The sequence below is a fragment of the Lynx rufus genome, unplaced genomic scaffold, assembly GCF_022079265.1.
Source record: "Lynx rufus isolate CCGP_SWC_20201006 ecotype Redwood Valley unplaced genomic scaffold, mLynRuf1.p SCAF_16, whole genome shotgun sequence".
Classification (NCBI taxonomy): Eukaryota; Metazoa; Chordata; class Mammalia; order Carnivora; family Felidae; genus Lynx; species Lynx rufus.
The window spans coordinates 47,989,923-48,008,351 of NW_025814830.1; the positions used below are offsets into that span (position 1 = coordinate 47,989,923).

The 18,429-nt window shown below is 49.8% G+C and overlaps 1 protein-coding gene across 1 annotated transcript in view; it reads left to right on the top strand.

The window, feature by feature from the left end:
• VAT1L (vesicle amine transport 1 like) overlaps positions 1–18,429 on the top strand; it is a 147,467-nt gene that overhangs the window by 58,446 nt on the left and 70,592 nt on the right. The window contains exons 4-6 of the mRNA XM_047079268.1: positions 3,866–4,008; positions 13,981–14,084; positions 16,299–16,354. Of these exons, the coding sequence (XP_046935224.1) occupies positions 3,866–4,008; positions 13,981–14,084; positions 16,299–16,354 (303 nt within the window). The remainder of the gene's footprint in view (positions 1–3,865; positions 4,009–13,980; positions 14,085–16,298; positions 16,355–18,429) is intronic.

Below are 18,429 nucleotides of genomic sequence, written 5' to 3' on the forward strand. Positions count from 1 at the left end.
TGCAATGCTAAAGGACGTAGCGATCTGCAAACTGATGAGGGACTTCCCTGTCATATCACATTCCGGTTTCTCATGCATTCATTCATCAGGTGTTACCAAATCTGTTTTATGTGTCAGCCTCTGCCCTGAGCACTGGGGTACACAGCCAGATATATGGCGCGGTCCCTGGCCTCATGGGGCTCACAGACAGATCAGTTAGCAGCCACAGAAAGCCATGGTGGCCGCTGTCCCAGAGGAAGGAACCCCAGGTCTATGGTAGCACTAAAGGAGGCACCAAGGGAAGGTGGAGGCAAGCGCCTGGGGACGTTTTCTAGAAGAGGAGTTGCCTAGGTGGTGGGGGGCCGGGGCGGGGGGGAGGGGCTGTGGTCTGAAGAAGAAAGTGGGAAGAATAGGCATGGATAGGGAGGGGACAGCCTGTGAGAAGCTAGTGTCGATGCTAAAATAGCGTTACACGTTCAGGAGAATGGGATCGTGAATTTGCTGCTTCTGCTGACGTAATAATAATAGCAAGAAAACCTAACAGCATTCAAAGTAGTAGTGACAGCAAATACTGAGCATTCTAAGCCCTTGGATGCGTTATATCAAATCGTCCCACAAGAACCTTATATATAGCATTACACTCTCCATTTTAAGATGAAAGACCAGAAGACATGTTATTGACGTGTTACTCAAGGTTGCTCAACTGGTGGGTACAAGAGATCAAAGTCCGCCATCTTACCCTACTGGCCTTGGACTGGGTGCCTAACCTCTGTGAACCTCAGTCTCCTCCTCATCAAAATTAGGTTCGAAGTTCATTCTGAGGACACCACGGAATGAGGGTCACACAGCACCGCGCTCGGCGAATGGCAATCGGGGGTGGATCGAGGGCCGTGTCTTGTTAGGGAGCAGAGACTGGAGAAGTGGAGGGAAGCCATGTTAGTGAGATAGACTGGGCCACCTGCCAGAGGGCCGGCCCGTGGGACAAACCGAAGGGTGTGCTTTTCTTTCTGAAAGCCAGTGATAGGCACTGGGGAGCTTTGCGACCAGTCACGAGATGCTCAGGGTTGAGTTTGAGAAAAACCACTCTGTCCAGAGGGTGACGTGGACACAGCCAGGCCAGCCAGAAGGGTGGTGTCATCATCCAGGTGAGGAAATGCAACAACCCAGACTACGAAGTGATGGTCACAAGGGTGTGGAGTGGATGCAGTACACTAACTGGATGTGAGGCCCAGGGACCAAGAGGAGTCCGGCGACCCCCAGACTCCTGACTTCAGCCGAGGGACAGGCGAATGGTACAGTTTTCATCCACTGAGGCAGGAGGTACAGGAAGAGGAATGTTACGGGTTGAACCATGCCCCACCCCACTGATATGGGGAAGTCCTGAGCGCCACTATCTCAGAATGTGTCCTTATTCGGCAGTAGGGTCCTTAGAGAGGTAATCAAGTTTAAATGATAGGACTGGCGTCCTTCTAAGAATGGGGGGAATCTGGACACAGGTTGGCGTAGAGGGAAGACCATGTGAAGAGGCCTTGGGAGAAGAGAGCCATTTACAAGCCAAGCAGAGAGAGCTGGATCAAACCCTTCGCTCGTAGTCACTGGAAGGACACAACCCTCCCGACGCCTTGATTTTGGACTTTCTGACCTCCACAAGTGGGAAGCAAATTTGTTGGCTGAGCCACCCAGTTTGTGGTATTATGTTAGAACAGCAACCAGCAAATCAATGCAAGGAGTAAGTCATTTGCAGATGGCCAAGAATAATGTTTTGGATGAGTTGAATTCGATGTGTTTTTGGATAGCCAGGTAGAGACAGACAGCCCAGTGGTCATTCAGTACACAAATCTGAGGCTTGGTGGCGGGGTGGGGGGCAGAGATAGATATTAGGGTGCACTATTGATTCCCGATACTCCCACATCCATCCACAGCACAGTGTGACCAGTACATAATAGGAATTTGGAAAAGTAGTTGTGTGAGTAAAAGTCATGTTGGCCTGAGGACAGTGGGCAGGAGGGATCAACTAGTTCTGATGTTTCATCCCAGCACAAAAGAGGTTAACCCTCTAAACCCTGTTGAGTTTTAGAGGATTGCTGCACTGGTTGTTGATATTTCCACTCACCAAGAAGGAGAGTCCCGTATTTGTTCTCTAAAATCAAATGAAAAAAAAAAATTAACCAAATACCAAAGCTATTCTTAGAACACAGAATGATAGCCTGTCTGGAGTCTTAGGTTCATGCCCATGTCTTAAAATGTTGACCTCCAAATCAGTAACAGGTCTATTTTAGGCAGCAGCTCAAAATCTGCTTAGCTTAAAATGTCAAAATAAGTAGGCAGCATGGCATTATAGAAAATGGCAATAACTAGAAGTTAGGAGACCTTGCTTTGAAACTCAGATCTGCCTCTGAAAACTGAGTCACCTTAACCTTTCTGAGTCACCTTTCCCTCATCTGTAAAACAATGATGGGGTGGGGATAATTGGATGATTTTCCAGCTCTGACATTCTATGATTCTCTCAGTGTTGCCTTTCATTGCGAATGTTGGGAAGAAAAAAAAAAAAAAACATTTCCAGAAATAGGCCTGCCAACCTGATTTAGTCCACCAACATGAAGGCATGTAATGAAGTGTTAGGCAGAAGTTACATTTCACAGGTGACTTTGGTAGAATAATTTCTGCCTCCTTAAGATGGCAGGTGGAAAACTGGAAACAGTACCTGGTTTTGGAAGGCACCTTAATTACCAGCAAACTGGGTTTTACTGGAAGATTTCTGACTTCACATGATCGCAGGATTTTGTCCAATGACTTACATTTCTGACCCTGTTGAAACAGGACATGGAAAAACCACCCATGTCTAACTACATTTGTTATTTCTCTTAGACCCCTCAATATTTAAACCTCATGCGTTGGGCTCTTCCTCATATGCCTGGACATCCCAGCCCCAAAGGAGTACAGATGATTCAGATTTACGGAGTGCCTCATTTTAAGTGTCACGTGTTATGCCAGGTGCTTGACCCGTGTGACATATTGCCTCATTTGATACACCGTGTAGCCGATCCCGTCAGCATATCTTGTCCGCGCTCAACATTGCTGACGGTTGTTGACTTAGGGCTTCCGTCCGGCTGTGGGAGCATGCTTGCCTCCGCAAGCCAGAGGTGCCTGGGAGTTACCGCTGTAGAAGCAACCCCCGACTGATACCGAGGGGAATTCGGGGGATCAAAATACTCCAGCCTCCTCACCATGTGGTTGGGATACCTCTGAGTGTATTCTACGCTTGTGCACGGGGGTCCTCAGAGGGACTGAGTTCCAGTTACCCACTGGGTGCTGCCTTGAAAGCACACCCTTTATTGGCCGCCTTCGATTTCTGTCTTGATACCCTGGTATTTCCTGTGGTCGTATTCCAGATGAGGTACTTGCTCTCAAATCTTTGCGTCGGGGTCGCCTTCGGGGGGGAATCCAAACCCGAACAGCTCCCGAGACCCCCGTATGGAGCAGGTACCATTACTGCTAAGGTTAGATGAGGAGCCTGAGGCTCAGTGTGGTTAAATGATAGTTGTTGAGTCTTGATACCGTGGTTTTGCTGGCTTACGTGGACTTTCCTCCACCACCCCTAGTTGTCAGCCAAGGGAGACTCTGTCCCCCCCCCCCCGGGGACATCTTGGCGTTTTTGCTGGTCAAAACTGAGGGGAGCTATTGGCAGCTAGCAGGTGGAGGTAGAATAATTTGGTAGACATGCTGCGTAGGCACCTTACGAAGCCCAGCGGAGCCCGACAAAGACTCATCCAGCCTCAGAGAGGTCAATAGCGGCAAGGTTGAGAAGTCCTGCCCTACACCCAGCGAGACCGGCTGTCGGGCGGTGACCCTCCCGTGTGACCGGTGTCTTGTGTTTCACTTCCAGGGTCAAGCTGTGGCTCAGCTGTGTTCCACTGTCCCCAATGTGACTGTCTTTGGAACAGCTTCTACTTTCAAGCACGAAGCAATCAAAGGCTCCATGACCCACCTCTTTGACAGAAATGCAGACTACGTGCAAGAAGTGAAAAGGTAAGGTGTGTGCTCTAGAGAGGGCCAGGTTGGCCCTTGCTCTTCTGCCTCTTAAAAAAAAACAGCGGCGCTCATTTAGACGAGGGCCCGTGATAGTAACAGTGATAGTAATACTAGGAAACATACGCCGGGGGCTTGGTAACACCAGCTCTGTGCTGAACACTTCACACGTATGAGCTCGTTGGATTCTCGCAACCCTGTTGGTACCGCCATGTGGAGACGACGAAACTGAGGAGCAGTGCGGTCGGGTGACCGGCCGGCGCGAAATTACGATAGCTGCTCTAACGCGACCTTAACGCAGAGAGGTTTATTTCTCATTCACTCACATACCAGACCAAGGACACGCGGACTCCAACCTGGGTGTGACCGAGGGCCGCCGAAGGGCCAACATGGTGACATGATCGGATTGGAGTTTTGAAAAGTGCAGAGAATGAAGGGGGGTGGGGGGTGGGAGGCTGCAGGCAGGGAGATCATGTTGTTGATCTCCTACGGCGGGGAACGTCGGTTTCTAACCCGACTCATGATCCAGGAGCCACCGGCTATGGCCTTGTGCACGTCAACACAGGGAATCAGGTAGAAAACCCAGCTGCCTTGAGATGATTTGTGGGTCACACCTCTGCTGCTGCCCTTCTCCACCCCCAGCTCCTGAGGGGTTTCAGAGGTGTCTCAGGGCCGTTGTTCTGGTCTTTTCTTTGCCCAGCAGTAAGTTGTAAGATACAGAGAAATTCAGCCGTCCGTCTAGCCTCATACTAAAGAACTTACTGCAACCTGAAGGACTAGAGGATGAGAGGTCTGGTGAGGGTGACAGACTGAGACCAGATTAGGTGAAATTTGGGGAGTTTTTTGGAAAGGAGAGCCTTCTGATGGTCTGGATTTTCAGATTTGTTTAAAAAAATTTTTTTTCATGTTTATTTTTGAGGGAGAGAGAGAGAGAGAGAGAGAGAGAGAGAGAGAGACAGAGTGTGAGCAGGGGAGGGGCAGAGAGAGAGGGAGACAAAGAATCCGAAGCAGGCTCCAGGCTCCGAGCTGTCAGCACAGAGCCCGATGCAGGGCTTGAACTCACGAACCATGAGATCATGACCTGAGCTGAAGTTGGCCACTTAACCCACTGAGCCACCTAGGAACCCCTCCGATTTGTTTTTTTTTTTAATTTTAAAGATTTGCACAGAGTTCAAGTCTGTCCCGATATCTCCAGTAGCACATGGAAAGAGAGCTCCAAAACTCGATATTAGAAGTTCGCCACCTGTTTCTCAGATATGTAGATACTGCAGGCATATTTTAAAGACTTCCGGCATAGACTTTCGCCTATTTCCGTAACCCTCAGGTAGCTCTTCCTTTTTGTAACTTGCATCTCTGGAGCTGTGATCGGGAAAACGGACTGCCAGTGTCCCTCCAGCAGTCTTTGCCTTTATCCTCTTAGGTGATATTTTGGCAAACATCCTTTCCTCCGTTCGTACCCTGACTTGCTTACTACCAAATGTCTCTGATGGGCCAGGTGCTGTGCTAGGGCAGCAGATCCGGCAAAAAACCACCTTGAGCGTCACTATATTTGTGGAGCTTTGAGTCTAGTTGGGGAAGAGGGATAAAAACACTATTTTAAGGGGCGCCTGGGTGGCGCAGTCGGTTAAGCGTCCGACTTCAGCCAGGTCACGATCTCGCGGTCCGTGAGTTCGAGCCCCGCGTGGGGCTCTGGGCTGATGGCTCGGAGCCTGGAGCCTGTTTCCGATTCTGTGTCTCCCTCTCTCTCTGCCCCTCCCCCGTTCATGCTGTGTTTCTCTCTGTCCCAAAAATAAATAAAAAACGTTGAAAAAAAAATTAAAAAAAAAACAACACTATTTTAAAAATGGATTCGTTTATGCTTTTGATACATGCTCTGATGGAGATATGCAGGCTGCTGGTGAACATATGCAGACAGGGAGATTAGACATAGCGTTCATCCAAGAGTGAGACTCGGGCTGAGCATTAAAGGATGAGAAACGGGCCAAAGGAACAGCATTTCTGACTAAGTTGAATAGCACGTGCTAAGGCTCAGGGTCAGGAAAGACTTGGTTAAATTCAAGAATCTGAAAGGAGACCAGAGGAGCTGGAGGTACTACAGTGTGGGAAGCAATGGGAAAACCAGGTCAGGAGGTAGCTACTCTTCTGAAAAAGTGACAGTCTGGGGCACCTGGGTGGCTCAGTAGGTTGAGCTCAGGTCACTTTGGCTCAGGTCACAACTTTGGCTCAGGTCACCATCTCCTGGTTTGTGGGTTCAAGCCCCGCACTGGGCTCTGTGCTGACAGCTCGGAGCCTGGAGCTTCGGATTCTGTGTCTCCCTCTCTCTCTGCCCCTCTTCTGCTCACGTGCTCCCTCTCTCTCTCTCAAAAATAAATAAATATTAAAATATCAAAAAAAAAAAGGGACAGTCTGCCTTCCCCATTTTCCATGGAGAATTTTCCCATCCCCTTATCCCTTTACTGTCCTCGACCTACCTTCCTAGCCCCCGAGTCAATGATTCCTGCTGATGTCAGAGGAGCAGAAAGGGACAGCATCTGAGACCCACGTTCCCACCACCTTCTTTCAAATGCGACTTCCGACAATTCCTTATGTTTTTAAGCAGAGACCCTGGGATTCAATTAAAAATCACTAGGAAGCCACAGATAGGTTCATTCTCTCTCCCACCACCCCTGCCTTCAGGAAAAAATCCAAAGGAACAGGCACCTGCTGCCTGTTGCAGAACCAAGTAAATGCTTTGGCTTCATGGTAGGTGTTCAACATATGCCAACAAGGTGAATTATAGCATTGTCTGTTACAGTGAGATTTCAGAACCAGCCTCCATTATCAACAGGAGGAAAACACTTCAGTGCATTATGCGACACCCACGCGCTTGAATATTATGCAGCCCCTAAAAAAAAAAAGATAATTATGAAGATTCTGTCACAAAATGAAAAAATACCCACGGTAGCATATTGAGTGGGAAAAAAAAGCAGAATGCCAAATTCCAGCTACACTGTGATCACAGCTTTGTATAAATTCTTGGCGCATAAAGACAAAAAAAAAAAAAAAAGAAAGTGGTGGGAAAAAAATCTAACCACTAATATGCAGCAGGAGTAGAATGCAGAGTGATTTCTCTTTGCTTTTTGGACCACGGTTATTGTTTGTTACAGCGTTTGGTGGTGATCCAACCAGGAAAAAAAATATTAACATAAAATTTCTTGAGATGCAAACTCTTTGTTTTAATTTTTTTTTTAATGTTTATTTGTTTTTGACAGAGAGAGAGAGAGAGAGAGAGAGAGACAGGGCATGAGGAGGGGAGGGGCAGAGAGAGAGACACAGAATCCGAAGCAGGCTCCAGGCTCTGAGCTGTCAGCACAGAGTCGGACGCGGGGCTCGAACCCACGAGCTGTGAGATCATGACCTGAGCCGAAGTCGGACGCCCAACCGACTGAGCCACCCGGGCGCCCCAAGATGCAAACTCTTTTATAAGCCAGTCAACTGCTAAGCTGCTTTGAACCCGTTCTCAGCCTTCCAGCAGGCATTGTAAAGGGAATGGGGGCAAAGTGTTTGTAACACAGAACGAACCTTTACGTCACTCACCCCTTCTCTGTCTGACTATGCTCGAACCAAACAGAAGAGTGAGAAGCTTTGGATTCTGTGCATCCAGCAGTAAGGACTTCCAAAATAGAGGAGAGAAAGACGAGAGAGATCACCGAGGTGGGCAGCCCCCAGCGGGGAGCATGATGGACGGGAAGCATCTAAGTAGGTAGTGGGAGGTGGGGAGCGAATCCCAGCAAGGTGCGCGGGCACAAGCAAGGCGGATAATTGCACCAGGCTTTGCTGGTGTCCTCCACTCTGCTGACCCATACGATTAGACCATAATTCATGCACCTTGGGTGGTCCTGCGAGGGCAAAGTGCCTCGTTTTACAGGTAAAGAAACTGAGGCAGCGGAAATCGATGAGGTGTAATCACTCGGAGAGAACAGAGAATGTGATCGAGAAAGGATTCCTAGAGGTGGTATTGACAAGTAATTGTCAACATGTACTAAGAAGCCTCCTATGGTCCAGGGACGGTGCCTGGCACCCTGTGAAAAGCCTCTTGTGCACGGGGTACTCTGCTCAGCCCCCTGTGAGAAGCCTACTATGTACCAGGAACTGCACGCTGCCTTCCGTGTGTCAGACCCTTGTGTGTGCCACACAATTCTCTGGGAGAAGCCTGCCCTGCACCCTGTGCCGGGCACCCTGCAATGACCTCATCCTCCCATCATGAGCTTGGAAGTGGTTAAAGTGATGGCACAGATGAGTTCTCAGAGAAAAAAGGAATTCAGAAAGAGAAGCACTGAGCGGAGAGCCAAAGATCCAGCTGGAGATGAAAGTAACAATAAAGGGGGAATTAACTTCTTGGCAAAGTCAAGGGCTTCTCTCCCAGCAACGGCCCTGGTGGCCCTACCGCCGCTCAGGAGGGATTCTTCACTGGATCCGCGTGGGCGGGAAGCAAAGAGGGGCGTCCGTGATAAAGGGGCGAGGGGTTGGGGACCCAGGAAGGACAGGCACGGGAGCCTTCGATCAGCCATTCCCAAATATCTTTCTGCTGAATTGGGCCCAGAGTATCTCTGAGCTGGGGCTCTTTCTGTTTGGGCTTTGAGTGTGCGGAGATTTATGACAATAGGAGAAAGCCCTCCCCCCCCCCCCCGTCTGCTTCTGTGTAATTATGATTACACACACACAGGCAAGGCGGACACCCCCAGAGATTTTCAGCGGCGGTGGGGGGGGGGGTGGTGCTAAGAAATGAGGATGGCCCCTGACCTTCTGAGGGGCTGCCTAGCTCTGCTTGTGAATTTCATGATCGTTCCATTAAAAGGAGCTGCTAAGGTGCCCTTCACTGTGAATATGAGTAAGGGAGGCCCTGATTCCAAATAGACCCGACTGAGTCCCATTCCGTCTAATCCCCTGGTTGGGCTTGTAATGATTGAATGGGGGTGGGGCACTTGATCCATTTTGAAACTCACCTGCAGGCTGCCCGCGGAGCAGCCCCCAGCTTTGTGCAGCCCCTGCTGGGAGCCCGTGTGCCCACTAGTGGCAATGACGGTCACCAGGGCTGACCACAGCTCATCTTAGGAAAGCCGGCTCTGCCTCTGGTGCCCTCACTTGGTTTCTGGATGTAATGGATGTAATGGGTCAAACCAGAGTCCCCCCCCTCCCCCCACCTAAATCCCATTCCCTGCAGTGGCCCCTTCGGTATGTTGCCTGACCCCGTGGAGCCTCAGTTTCCTCATCCATTACGTGGGGATGATGATGGCCTCTGGGTTACAGGGTTGGCGTGAAGCGTCCTCAGTAAGACGGGACTCAGGAAGCGCTCAGCACTGTGGCTGGCACCTCGTAAGTGCTCTTGAACGTGGGACACCTTGTGCTAGCAGGGTCAAGGGTAGCCAGCCTCTGCTCTAGTGGTTTCTGGGCTGGTGGCTCCACCCACCCTAATGGTTGTCTGGGCTAATGGTTGGGGTTGTTGACGTTTTGCAGTCTTTCGTTTATACTCTTCCCACACTGAAAGAATTCTCTTTAAGTTGGCCCACTCTGAACAAATAAAAAAAGCTACTGTGGACCCAGAAGCTACCATAAGCACCATGTTCCATGTGCAGAAACTCACCCAGGCTTCACAGAGGAGCCTGGGGAGGGTGTTATCAGCTGCATTTCCTTCCACAGTTGGGGACACCGAGAGGCTAAGGAACTCACCTGAGGTCACACAGCAAGTAAGTAGCAAACGAAGTGCTGAATACTGAGATGAAATTCAGATTCCCGAGCCCAGTGCCCTAGGGCCCTAAGGCCACCCCCACACCTGCCCACCACCCCCATGTTAGTTATCAGCTGTGGCAGACACTCTTGTGTCCTTCTGGAAGGAGACGGTGTCCAGACAGGGCCTCCCGTTACCATGGGTGGTGTCCCAGAGCCTCCTCCTTGGGCCTATTCGATGCTCACTGCCCCAGGTCAGCCTATCACAGTGTCTTCTGCGGAATGCCTTTCTTTTGGCACCTGGCCGATTCCTCTCACCCATTAGCACTCAACAGAAGGACCATCTTCTGTCACCCCAAGTGGCTCCGTTGGAGCTATGGTGATTAGGTCCGGGCTGTCTATTTAGTCTGTCTTCCCTGGTATGAACTCCTGGATGGCAGGGATGAACGTGAACCCTCATCTGTGTACCCCCAGCTCAGCACACCCAGTGTCCGGTGTGACCTAAGCACTCGGCAAGGGGTTGTCCGGTGGCTGGAAATTTAGGACCAATGTGTAGGACCCTGACCTGGGGCCTCTCCTAACATCTAGCATGACAAAAAAGCAGCTTAAAAATAGAAACCTCTTGGCCTCTCTGTTTGAAGTAACATAGTCTAACTCCGGGCATGTCTATATTTTTTTAAACTTAAAAAAAAATATTTTTGAGAGAGAGAGAGAGAGTGTGTGAGTGTGCAAGCAGGGGAGGGGCAGAGAGAGAGAGGGAGACACAGAATGGGAAGCAGGCTCCAGCCTCTGAGCTGTCAGCACAGAGCCCAAAGCGGGGCTTGAACTCAAGAACCGCGAGATCATGACCTGAGCCGAAGTCGACGCTTAACCGCCTGAGCCACCCACACGCCCCTCTGTATTTATTTTTAAAGACAGCGTTTAAACCAGAATCCTTCAGAGACTGCATGAAATTGACTGCTTCCCAGAGCTGCTTGCTAAAGCAGTGCTTCCGTAATTATAGTGATTTGAACGTTTATTAAATCTTAAGTTCGGAACGGTGAAAAGGCCATGGCTCTGGAATCACACTGGACCGCGGTTTGAATTGCAGGTGCACTAGTTACGTAAGCTTGGGCAAGGCGCTGCATCCGAGAACCTCCATTTCTTCCTCACAAAAGTGCAGTTAAAATGCCTGTCTCATAGACATGTCATAAAGATTAATTCTGCAATGCCCGGGATACAGTAGAGCTCAGGAAATGTGAGTTCCCTTTGAAGGAAGCACTCAGATAGCAATGCAGAATGCCGTTCTTAAAATGTTTTCTTCGTTGCCTTGCGTTCATTCACTCATCATCCACTCATACAATCCATCAGTATTTGCTGAGAACTAACACTGTGTCCGGCAGGATGAGAAGGGCTGAGGATACGACAACAGGCAGCACAAACACGGTCCCCGTCTCATGGGGCTTACATTTTGGCAGAAGAGACAGACAAATAGAATAATCGCAGCCCGTGATAGATACTGAAGAGTGTCTTTGGTACAGACGCGAAAGCGCAAAGGGAACTGAAAGAGAGGCGATCTGGGGCTGCCATTTCAGGTGGTGTGGTTAGTTACAACGTCTCTGGGGAAAGTCTCATGTCGGTTAAGACGTGAAGGACGAGAAGGAGCCAGCTGTAAGGAGAGCTGGGGAAAGGCTGTTCAGGCAGCGATTCCAGCATATGCAAAGGCCCTGAGGCAGGAAGGTTTCAGGAATAGCTACAAGGTCACAATGCCCTGAGCAGTGAGTGGCAGGTGAGGAGGAGGGAGTGGGCAGTAGGCTATAGGTCGCCCCTTGCTGGGGTCTGTTCTGCATTTCCGCAGACCCAGAGGAAAGAACAACGGGCCTAGATGGGGCAGCTGTGCCTGGCAGTTTGGGGCAGAAAATGGGCGCTCACAGGTGGAATCCAGATGTGAGGAGCGTCAGGCAAGAAGCGAGCATTTGGGCCTTGGCAGGTCCGTCAGGGGTGCCCCAGAACGTGTGCACAGCCCAGCGTGTGAGGGCTGCTCCTGAGCACAGGTGGGTGTCTTGCAGTAAAGGAAGGAGGCCCCGGGGAAACGGAGTTCACGTAGAAGACTAGGTGGCTCAGGAGGGCTGGCAGCAGAAGCAGTGAAGGGTCCTACCTCCTCCGCAGCGAACACACTTGGCAGAAGAAAGACTTGGCAGAAGTGAGGAAGACAGGAGCATGGTCACCCAGCCCGTGAAGCAAGGTGGAGACCTGATCGCCGGGGGTGAGGCACCAGCCTGGAGGCCACCCAACCGTGTGTGTGCGTTCCAGCCCTCGCCTGCCTCTCGGGTCTCACCTCAGCACGCTCCCTCTCATCTTCTCTACTCCAGCCAAACTGGCTGCTTCCCAGGCTTCCTGCTCACAGGCCTCCTCTCACCACAGGACCTTCGCACATGCTGTCCCCACCCCCCCCACCCCCCGCCAGGAACACTATTCCTGCCACTCTTTACCTAGATAACTCCTACGCTCTGCCTTTCCCCAGGGATGCCTTCTTGGGCGTACGTAACTGGGCACACTAGACTGACACAGTCTCGTAGCACCTTTGTGGCATTAGACCCCAGTCAGTTTCAGTCTGATACTCATTTGTGAAATATGGGTTAACATCTGCCCCACAGAAGTTCTAAAAGGGGAGGAATCCAATCTGTTTGGTCTCACCACTGTATCTCCGCTGCCTCGTGCAGCATCAGGGCTAAATACTTAATGAACAAATTAATTATTAATAAAAAACAGTAATGCTAGCTTGACTCCTCAGTAGCTGGCTTAGACCAGTGGTTCTCAAAGGGTGGAGCCAGCATCACCAGCATCCGCATCTCCGGGGAGCCTGTAAGAAATGCAAATCTTTGGCCCCCCCCCCCCCCCCCCCCCCCCCCCCGCTCCAAAACCCACTGAAGCAGACGCTAGGAGGCGAGGGAAGGAGGGCAAACTGCAGTCCGTTGGAATGAGCCCTCGGGGAGATCCTGGTGCCCACTTCGGTTTTAAATCCACTGGCCTCATTCCCTATAGTGGGGAATTTATCAGTGAACTTATAAGTGGGACTTGAACCGCCCTGTCTTTACAGATAACCGTTCTATTAGGCAAAAGCTAAAACTAATCTTTTTTGTTGAGTCAGTGTGATGACTGGACTTTGGACTTGACCTGAGGGCTTTAAAGGTCACGACTCAGCTGTGCTGGGGCTGGGGGCAGTTGACTTAGCGTCTGAACCGTAGACATACACGTGCAGTTTCCTACTGGGGAAAACAGGACCCAGCTGTTGACTTGAGCGGCACTGCCTGAACTTTGTTCGGAGGTGAGGGTGGCAACACTCAGCTCTGTGCTAAGACAAGATAATCCTGCAAACTCACAAACCGAAGCAGAGCAGGGCCCAGCCACAAGTGGGTGCTGCGGGGGCTTGAATATCTTCCCTAGCATCGCTGGAGCCTTCCTGTTGGCAGTTCTCTCCCGCATCATATCTTCTAACAGTGGAAGCCCACCGATGTTTGTTAAATGCATAAGTGAGTGAATCAAGGAACGTATACCTAAATGAATGGAAGAAGGGATCAAGAAATGCTTCCTCTGCTTAATAGAAGACAAATGTGGATCCTCTCTGTTGTGGAACCTTCTACTGCAGAGAGGAAGATCCTCTGTATTTAGCCCTCTTCCTCAAAGATTCCATTTTTGATTGAACCCAGAGATGGAATGAATAGAAGTTTGTGAGTTAACTAACGGGTCTGTAGCGCTCCACTGAGGAGGCAGGGAGAAGGGAAGAAAAGCTAATCCCTGCTAGACGGGAAACCTCATGACGATGGGAACATGTTGCTTTTGCTCCCCACTCCGTCTCCGGCATCTCAGACAGAGCCTGGCCCATTACCCAAGCTCCACAAACATCAGTTGTTGAGCGACTAACTTACGGAGCGACCGTTACGTGACTGGCGATCGGCCGGGCATTTCATGGGTCGCCACGAAGAAACAGCTCGCTGCCCCTAACAAAGGAGAAGGCCGCAGGGCATGGCTGGATGCAAATCCGGGTATCTGGCTGTGATGTCCATGCTTTCCCGCCTAACCTGGGCTGGCCCCTGGTAGCAGCCACCAGCCAGACTCTTAGCGGCCTCCAGGTTGTGAAATTCTTGTAGTTGCACCCGGGAAGGTAAACCCACCTCCCGGCCTTCTGGCCTATTTATGGCCGCTCCCAGAACCCTTGCTGTTCCTGGTTTGGTCCCTAACATGAGCGTTACAGTATCTCTCTTACTTTGTCTTCACACCTTTTAGAATCTCTGCGGAAGGAGTGGACATTGTACTGGACTGCCTCTGCGGGGACAACACTGGAAAAGGTCTCAGCCTTCTCAAACCACTGGGAACCTATATTTTATACGGTAGGTGCCGAAGAGAAGCAGAGATACGGTCTGCAACAGGGAGCACTGCACCTGTGCTTACAAAGGCACTGACAAATGCCTTGTGTTGATATGTTGGGGTAGCGAGACGGGGGGCTTAATTTTTAAGTGTTTTCCATAGTCTCGCTATTGCCAGTCGTTATTTTCAATTATAAAGGCAAGCGTATATGCCTATTGGCCTGTTAACCCCATGAATACTTCTCATTCCAAAAGGGGTAAAGCAAGGCCAAGCTGGTGTAGCCATTGAGGTGGGACTTGACCCACAGAAGGTGGCCCAGGTGGGAAATAGTACTGGCTTCAGAGGAAGTCCAAAAAAAATGAAGGAATCAAGGACCCACAGTAGGACGGGAGGGGGCGGCGAGGATATGGGGGTTTCAAGGGAGATTTTCCACCATCAGAGATGAAATTGCAAAGCACAGCCTCTTCCTCTTCTCAACTCCTCCTGTGTGTCCTAATTCCAAAGAAGCCCTGCATGGCTGGAGCACATTCCCTGATAACGCTCTTGAGTTTGAGCGGGAATTTATGAAAGTTCTCTGGTAGATTTTCTCCAGCAAAATGAGACCCCAGACCTTCCTCCTCTCTTCTTTCTCTCTTCTGTCACACGATTGTAAACTAATGTCAACATGAGTCTCTACAAAGTCAAAAAACCATCTCTGAAGCCAGATATCACATTCTAAAGCCCAGTGATCCTGGGGCTATCCAACGTTTGAGAGTTTTAGCACTTCTGTCCCCTGTCGGTCTGATAGCAAGTTGAGCCTTCACTCTGTGGAACTCAGAAAAAGATGCTCATTTCCCTGCTATTCGCTGAGAAGCTTCTTAAAGAGTTATTTGAGAGGTAGAAATATTCGAGCATCTTTTTATCATCATCGTTATGACGGAAAGAGAGGAGATAAGCTTCCCATTGCTGGAGCGTTGCAGTATTTTCAATAGCGGTCACACATCTGAAAGTCTTTGGAGGTGGATGCGTAATTCTTTACCCATTCCCACTATTGATAAAAGGAGTTGTGAGCGTCAGTGCACGATGCGGGGATACCAGATATGATGAACATGTGAGCTGTAGTCGCTTCGGGAGCACATATACTAACGCTGACTAACATGTGAATCAAATGTTAGACGGACAGTTTATTGGTTCTTATTTATTTGCCAGTTCTGTTTTTGCCCCAGTTCCATGATGCCATTTGGAAGAACATAATTTGACCGTCTCACATAGCATCTAGTTGATTGCATCAGTTACTAGGTAACGAGAGCCGAGTACCGTCCTCCTTGGTGATAAAAACAGAAACAGTGATTGAATAACTGGCTACTAGACGACACAGGCCAAATAATGAGGTTCAGAATATACACTGTTTTTTCATTCACTAGTGGAAAAGGACTAAGAAGGACTTATTCCCAATCTTTGGGGACAAGGCAACAGAGTTGTTGAAAAGACACCAATGTGGCATCTGATCTGTTAAGAGCGCTCTCATCCACTCCCCACCCCCAGGAACCACACAAAGGGAGCTTTTCTCTCTGTAAGAACATCATAGAAAATCCTCCTAATTCCCTCCCTCATCTTCCCGTCGAATACTGCGTGTTCCCATCAGCAAATCTCCATTTCTCGCACCATTTGTCTCAAGCGGTTTTGACCTTCCTGCTCAGATTTCTTTGGAGCTGGTATGCCGGTCACATCATTTCCTTGGCTCGTGAACCTATTTCACCCTCATTAGCTCTTCTGTACCCCATTTTTTCCACCCGTCTAACTTCTAACTCAGCCCCACCTCTCCCTGCCACTTAAGTGCCCAGCCCAGATCAGAGCCCCTTAACTGGTGAAGGAATCGAATTCAGACCATGAATTGGGCTCACCTAAGACTTCATCTCTAGTCTTGAAGAATGGAACCAATAAGACATTTCAGGAACTCATCATTTCATTAGAGTGTGGGCCTAAGTCACACTTTTGCTACGTGCCCAACTTTCCAAAGTAATGGCAGGGTCACCTTGAGAAATAGTACTTTCTCTTTGATCCCATGACGCTTGGCTCAAATTAAGTCAACCTGACGCCACCCATCCTCTCCATTTCCCCCCTTGTTCCGAGGCCGAATTGAAGTTATTTTCAAGCTCTTGGCACTTCTGGACCAGACAGTTGCCATTCTTCCACGTGTGGCAAGAGATGCTGATTTTCATTAGCAATAGCTTGACTTGGGAATCCTTCATTTGCAGGTTCATCCAACATGGTGACTGGAGAGACCAAGAGCTTCTTTAGCTTTGCCAAATCGGTAAGTATCCGCACACGTCAAATGTACTGTGGTAGGTAGTGTGGTGATTTGCGTGTTGTGAGCTCCTCCATGTAAAGACATTGACCTAATAACCTAAATCTGGTGTGTCCGTCCTCCGTGCCATTCTTTTTCAATAGAGACTGCATTCCCATCATGCTCCTTACACATGGGCAAGACCGTGTGCATAGTCTGGCTGCTTTGTCTAAACGAAGCAGAGAGGTGCGAGCCTCAGAGAAACTCAAAAAAGCTTTATTTTGATTTCAGCAGAGATTGCGTGAGTTTTTGTGTTTCTTACCCCTGGTCAAAAATAAACTTGGCATCTCGTGCATCTTCTTTGCTCCGTGGAGAAACCAACCTTGAGTGTGGCCACTTTCTGACCGGGTCTCTGGGGGGGTTCTTAAGATTTTCTCTGTATCTCCGTTCTACTGAGCTGGAGATACAAATGGGATCCCACAATTTTAGCAAGTCCCCGGGGTGATTTAGGACACAGGCAGATTTTTGTGTTCAGTAGCTTCAATAGCTTCAGTAATCATGCTCTGCATGTAACGGTTACTTTGCAATTGAGAAGCCACATCCCCGGGCACTCCAAACTATCCAGATCTATATTCTCACCTAGAGCAAACACTTGCTAGAATCAACTTATTTGGGCTTGAACTTCAATTTTTACCGCTGCCCCCTCAACAGGGAATTCTGCTTCCTGTGAGAGCTTGCTTCTGTCTCCTCTCCTCTCCTCTCCTCTCCTCTCCTCTCCTCTCCTCTCCTCTCCTCTCTTCCCCTCCCTGCTCCCCTCCCCTCTCCCCTCCTCTCCTCCTCCTTCCCTGTCCTCCTCCTCCTCCTCCTCCTCCTCCTCCTCCACAGCAGCCAGGGTAGCACTGATGGACTCACTCACTTTGCAAGCATCTTCTAAGCACCTACCCTGTGTGCAAGATACCAGGGTATTGCAGTGAATGAGATGGGTTCATTGCAGCCCCTTGGGCCTCCTACCTTCTTCTTTTTTTTTTTTTTTAAATTTTTTTTTTCCAACGTTTATTTATTTTTGGGACAGAGAGAGACAGAGGATGAACGGGGGAGGGGCAGAGAGAGAGGGAGACACAGAATCGGAAACAGGCTCCAGGCTCTGAGCCATCAGCCCAGAGCCTGACGCGGGGCTCGAACTCACGGACCGCGAGATCATGACCTGGCTGAAGTCGGACGCTTAACCGACTGCGCCACCCAGGCGCCCCGGGCCTCCTACCTTCTAATGAGGGAGACAGACTGAAACAAGTAAAACAGAATTAAGACGAGGATTATCGTTATGGTCATAAGAACTCTGAAAGGGATTGAAAACAGGGTGCAGGATGGAGTGGAGGCATTTTGAATAGGGTGGCCAGGGAAAGCCGTAGAGAGGGGTTTAGAAATGATTCTAAGTGTGGTACCCTGGGGTATTCATGTGTCCCTTAAGTGGCCAACACTGGCTGAGAAAGGCTTCACCCCCGAACATTCCCTGGTTCTGGAATAATCAGTACTCCCTGTCCTGTGCGAGTAGAAGTAAAGAGGCTGTCTTTGCGTTTGAACTTCAGCATTCAGGTCAAGGAGCATTGCAACTACAGAATCTGCAAGGGAGCAAGCACGGGGTGTGATGAGGGATGCTGTCTGAGCAGCAAGTCCTCTGAAGACAGGCTTCATGCCGCTCAGAGCTGTTTTGTGGCTGTAATTAACGTGATGCTGACAGCCTGCTGTGGGTAACCACGTTGACCCAAATTGCAAGCAAGTGGAAGAATGTTTTCCCTGTCTCCCCCAAACGCACAATCACAGCACACGGTGTTAATGCAATGACTGCCGTGGGCCCAGGTTCAGTGAAAGCTCTCGTAAAAACACCGCCAGGAGGGAGGTTGAGACTCTCCTGCCTGAAACGGGGGTGCCGATCACAAGAAAGGTAAATATGGGGGGTGAAGAACTACCTTTCAGGGGCCTGGCCCTGTATTGGTTGGTCAGTTGGAAGCAACATGAAGATAGGGCGTGCCAAGGAGGGGAACGATGACTTTGTTCTAGAAGGTTCTAGAAAGGAATTTTCTTCTATACGTTGGACAAAGGCT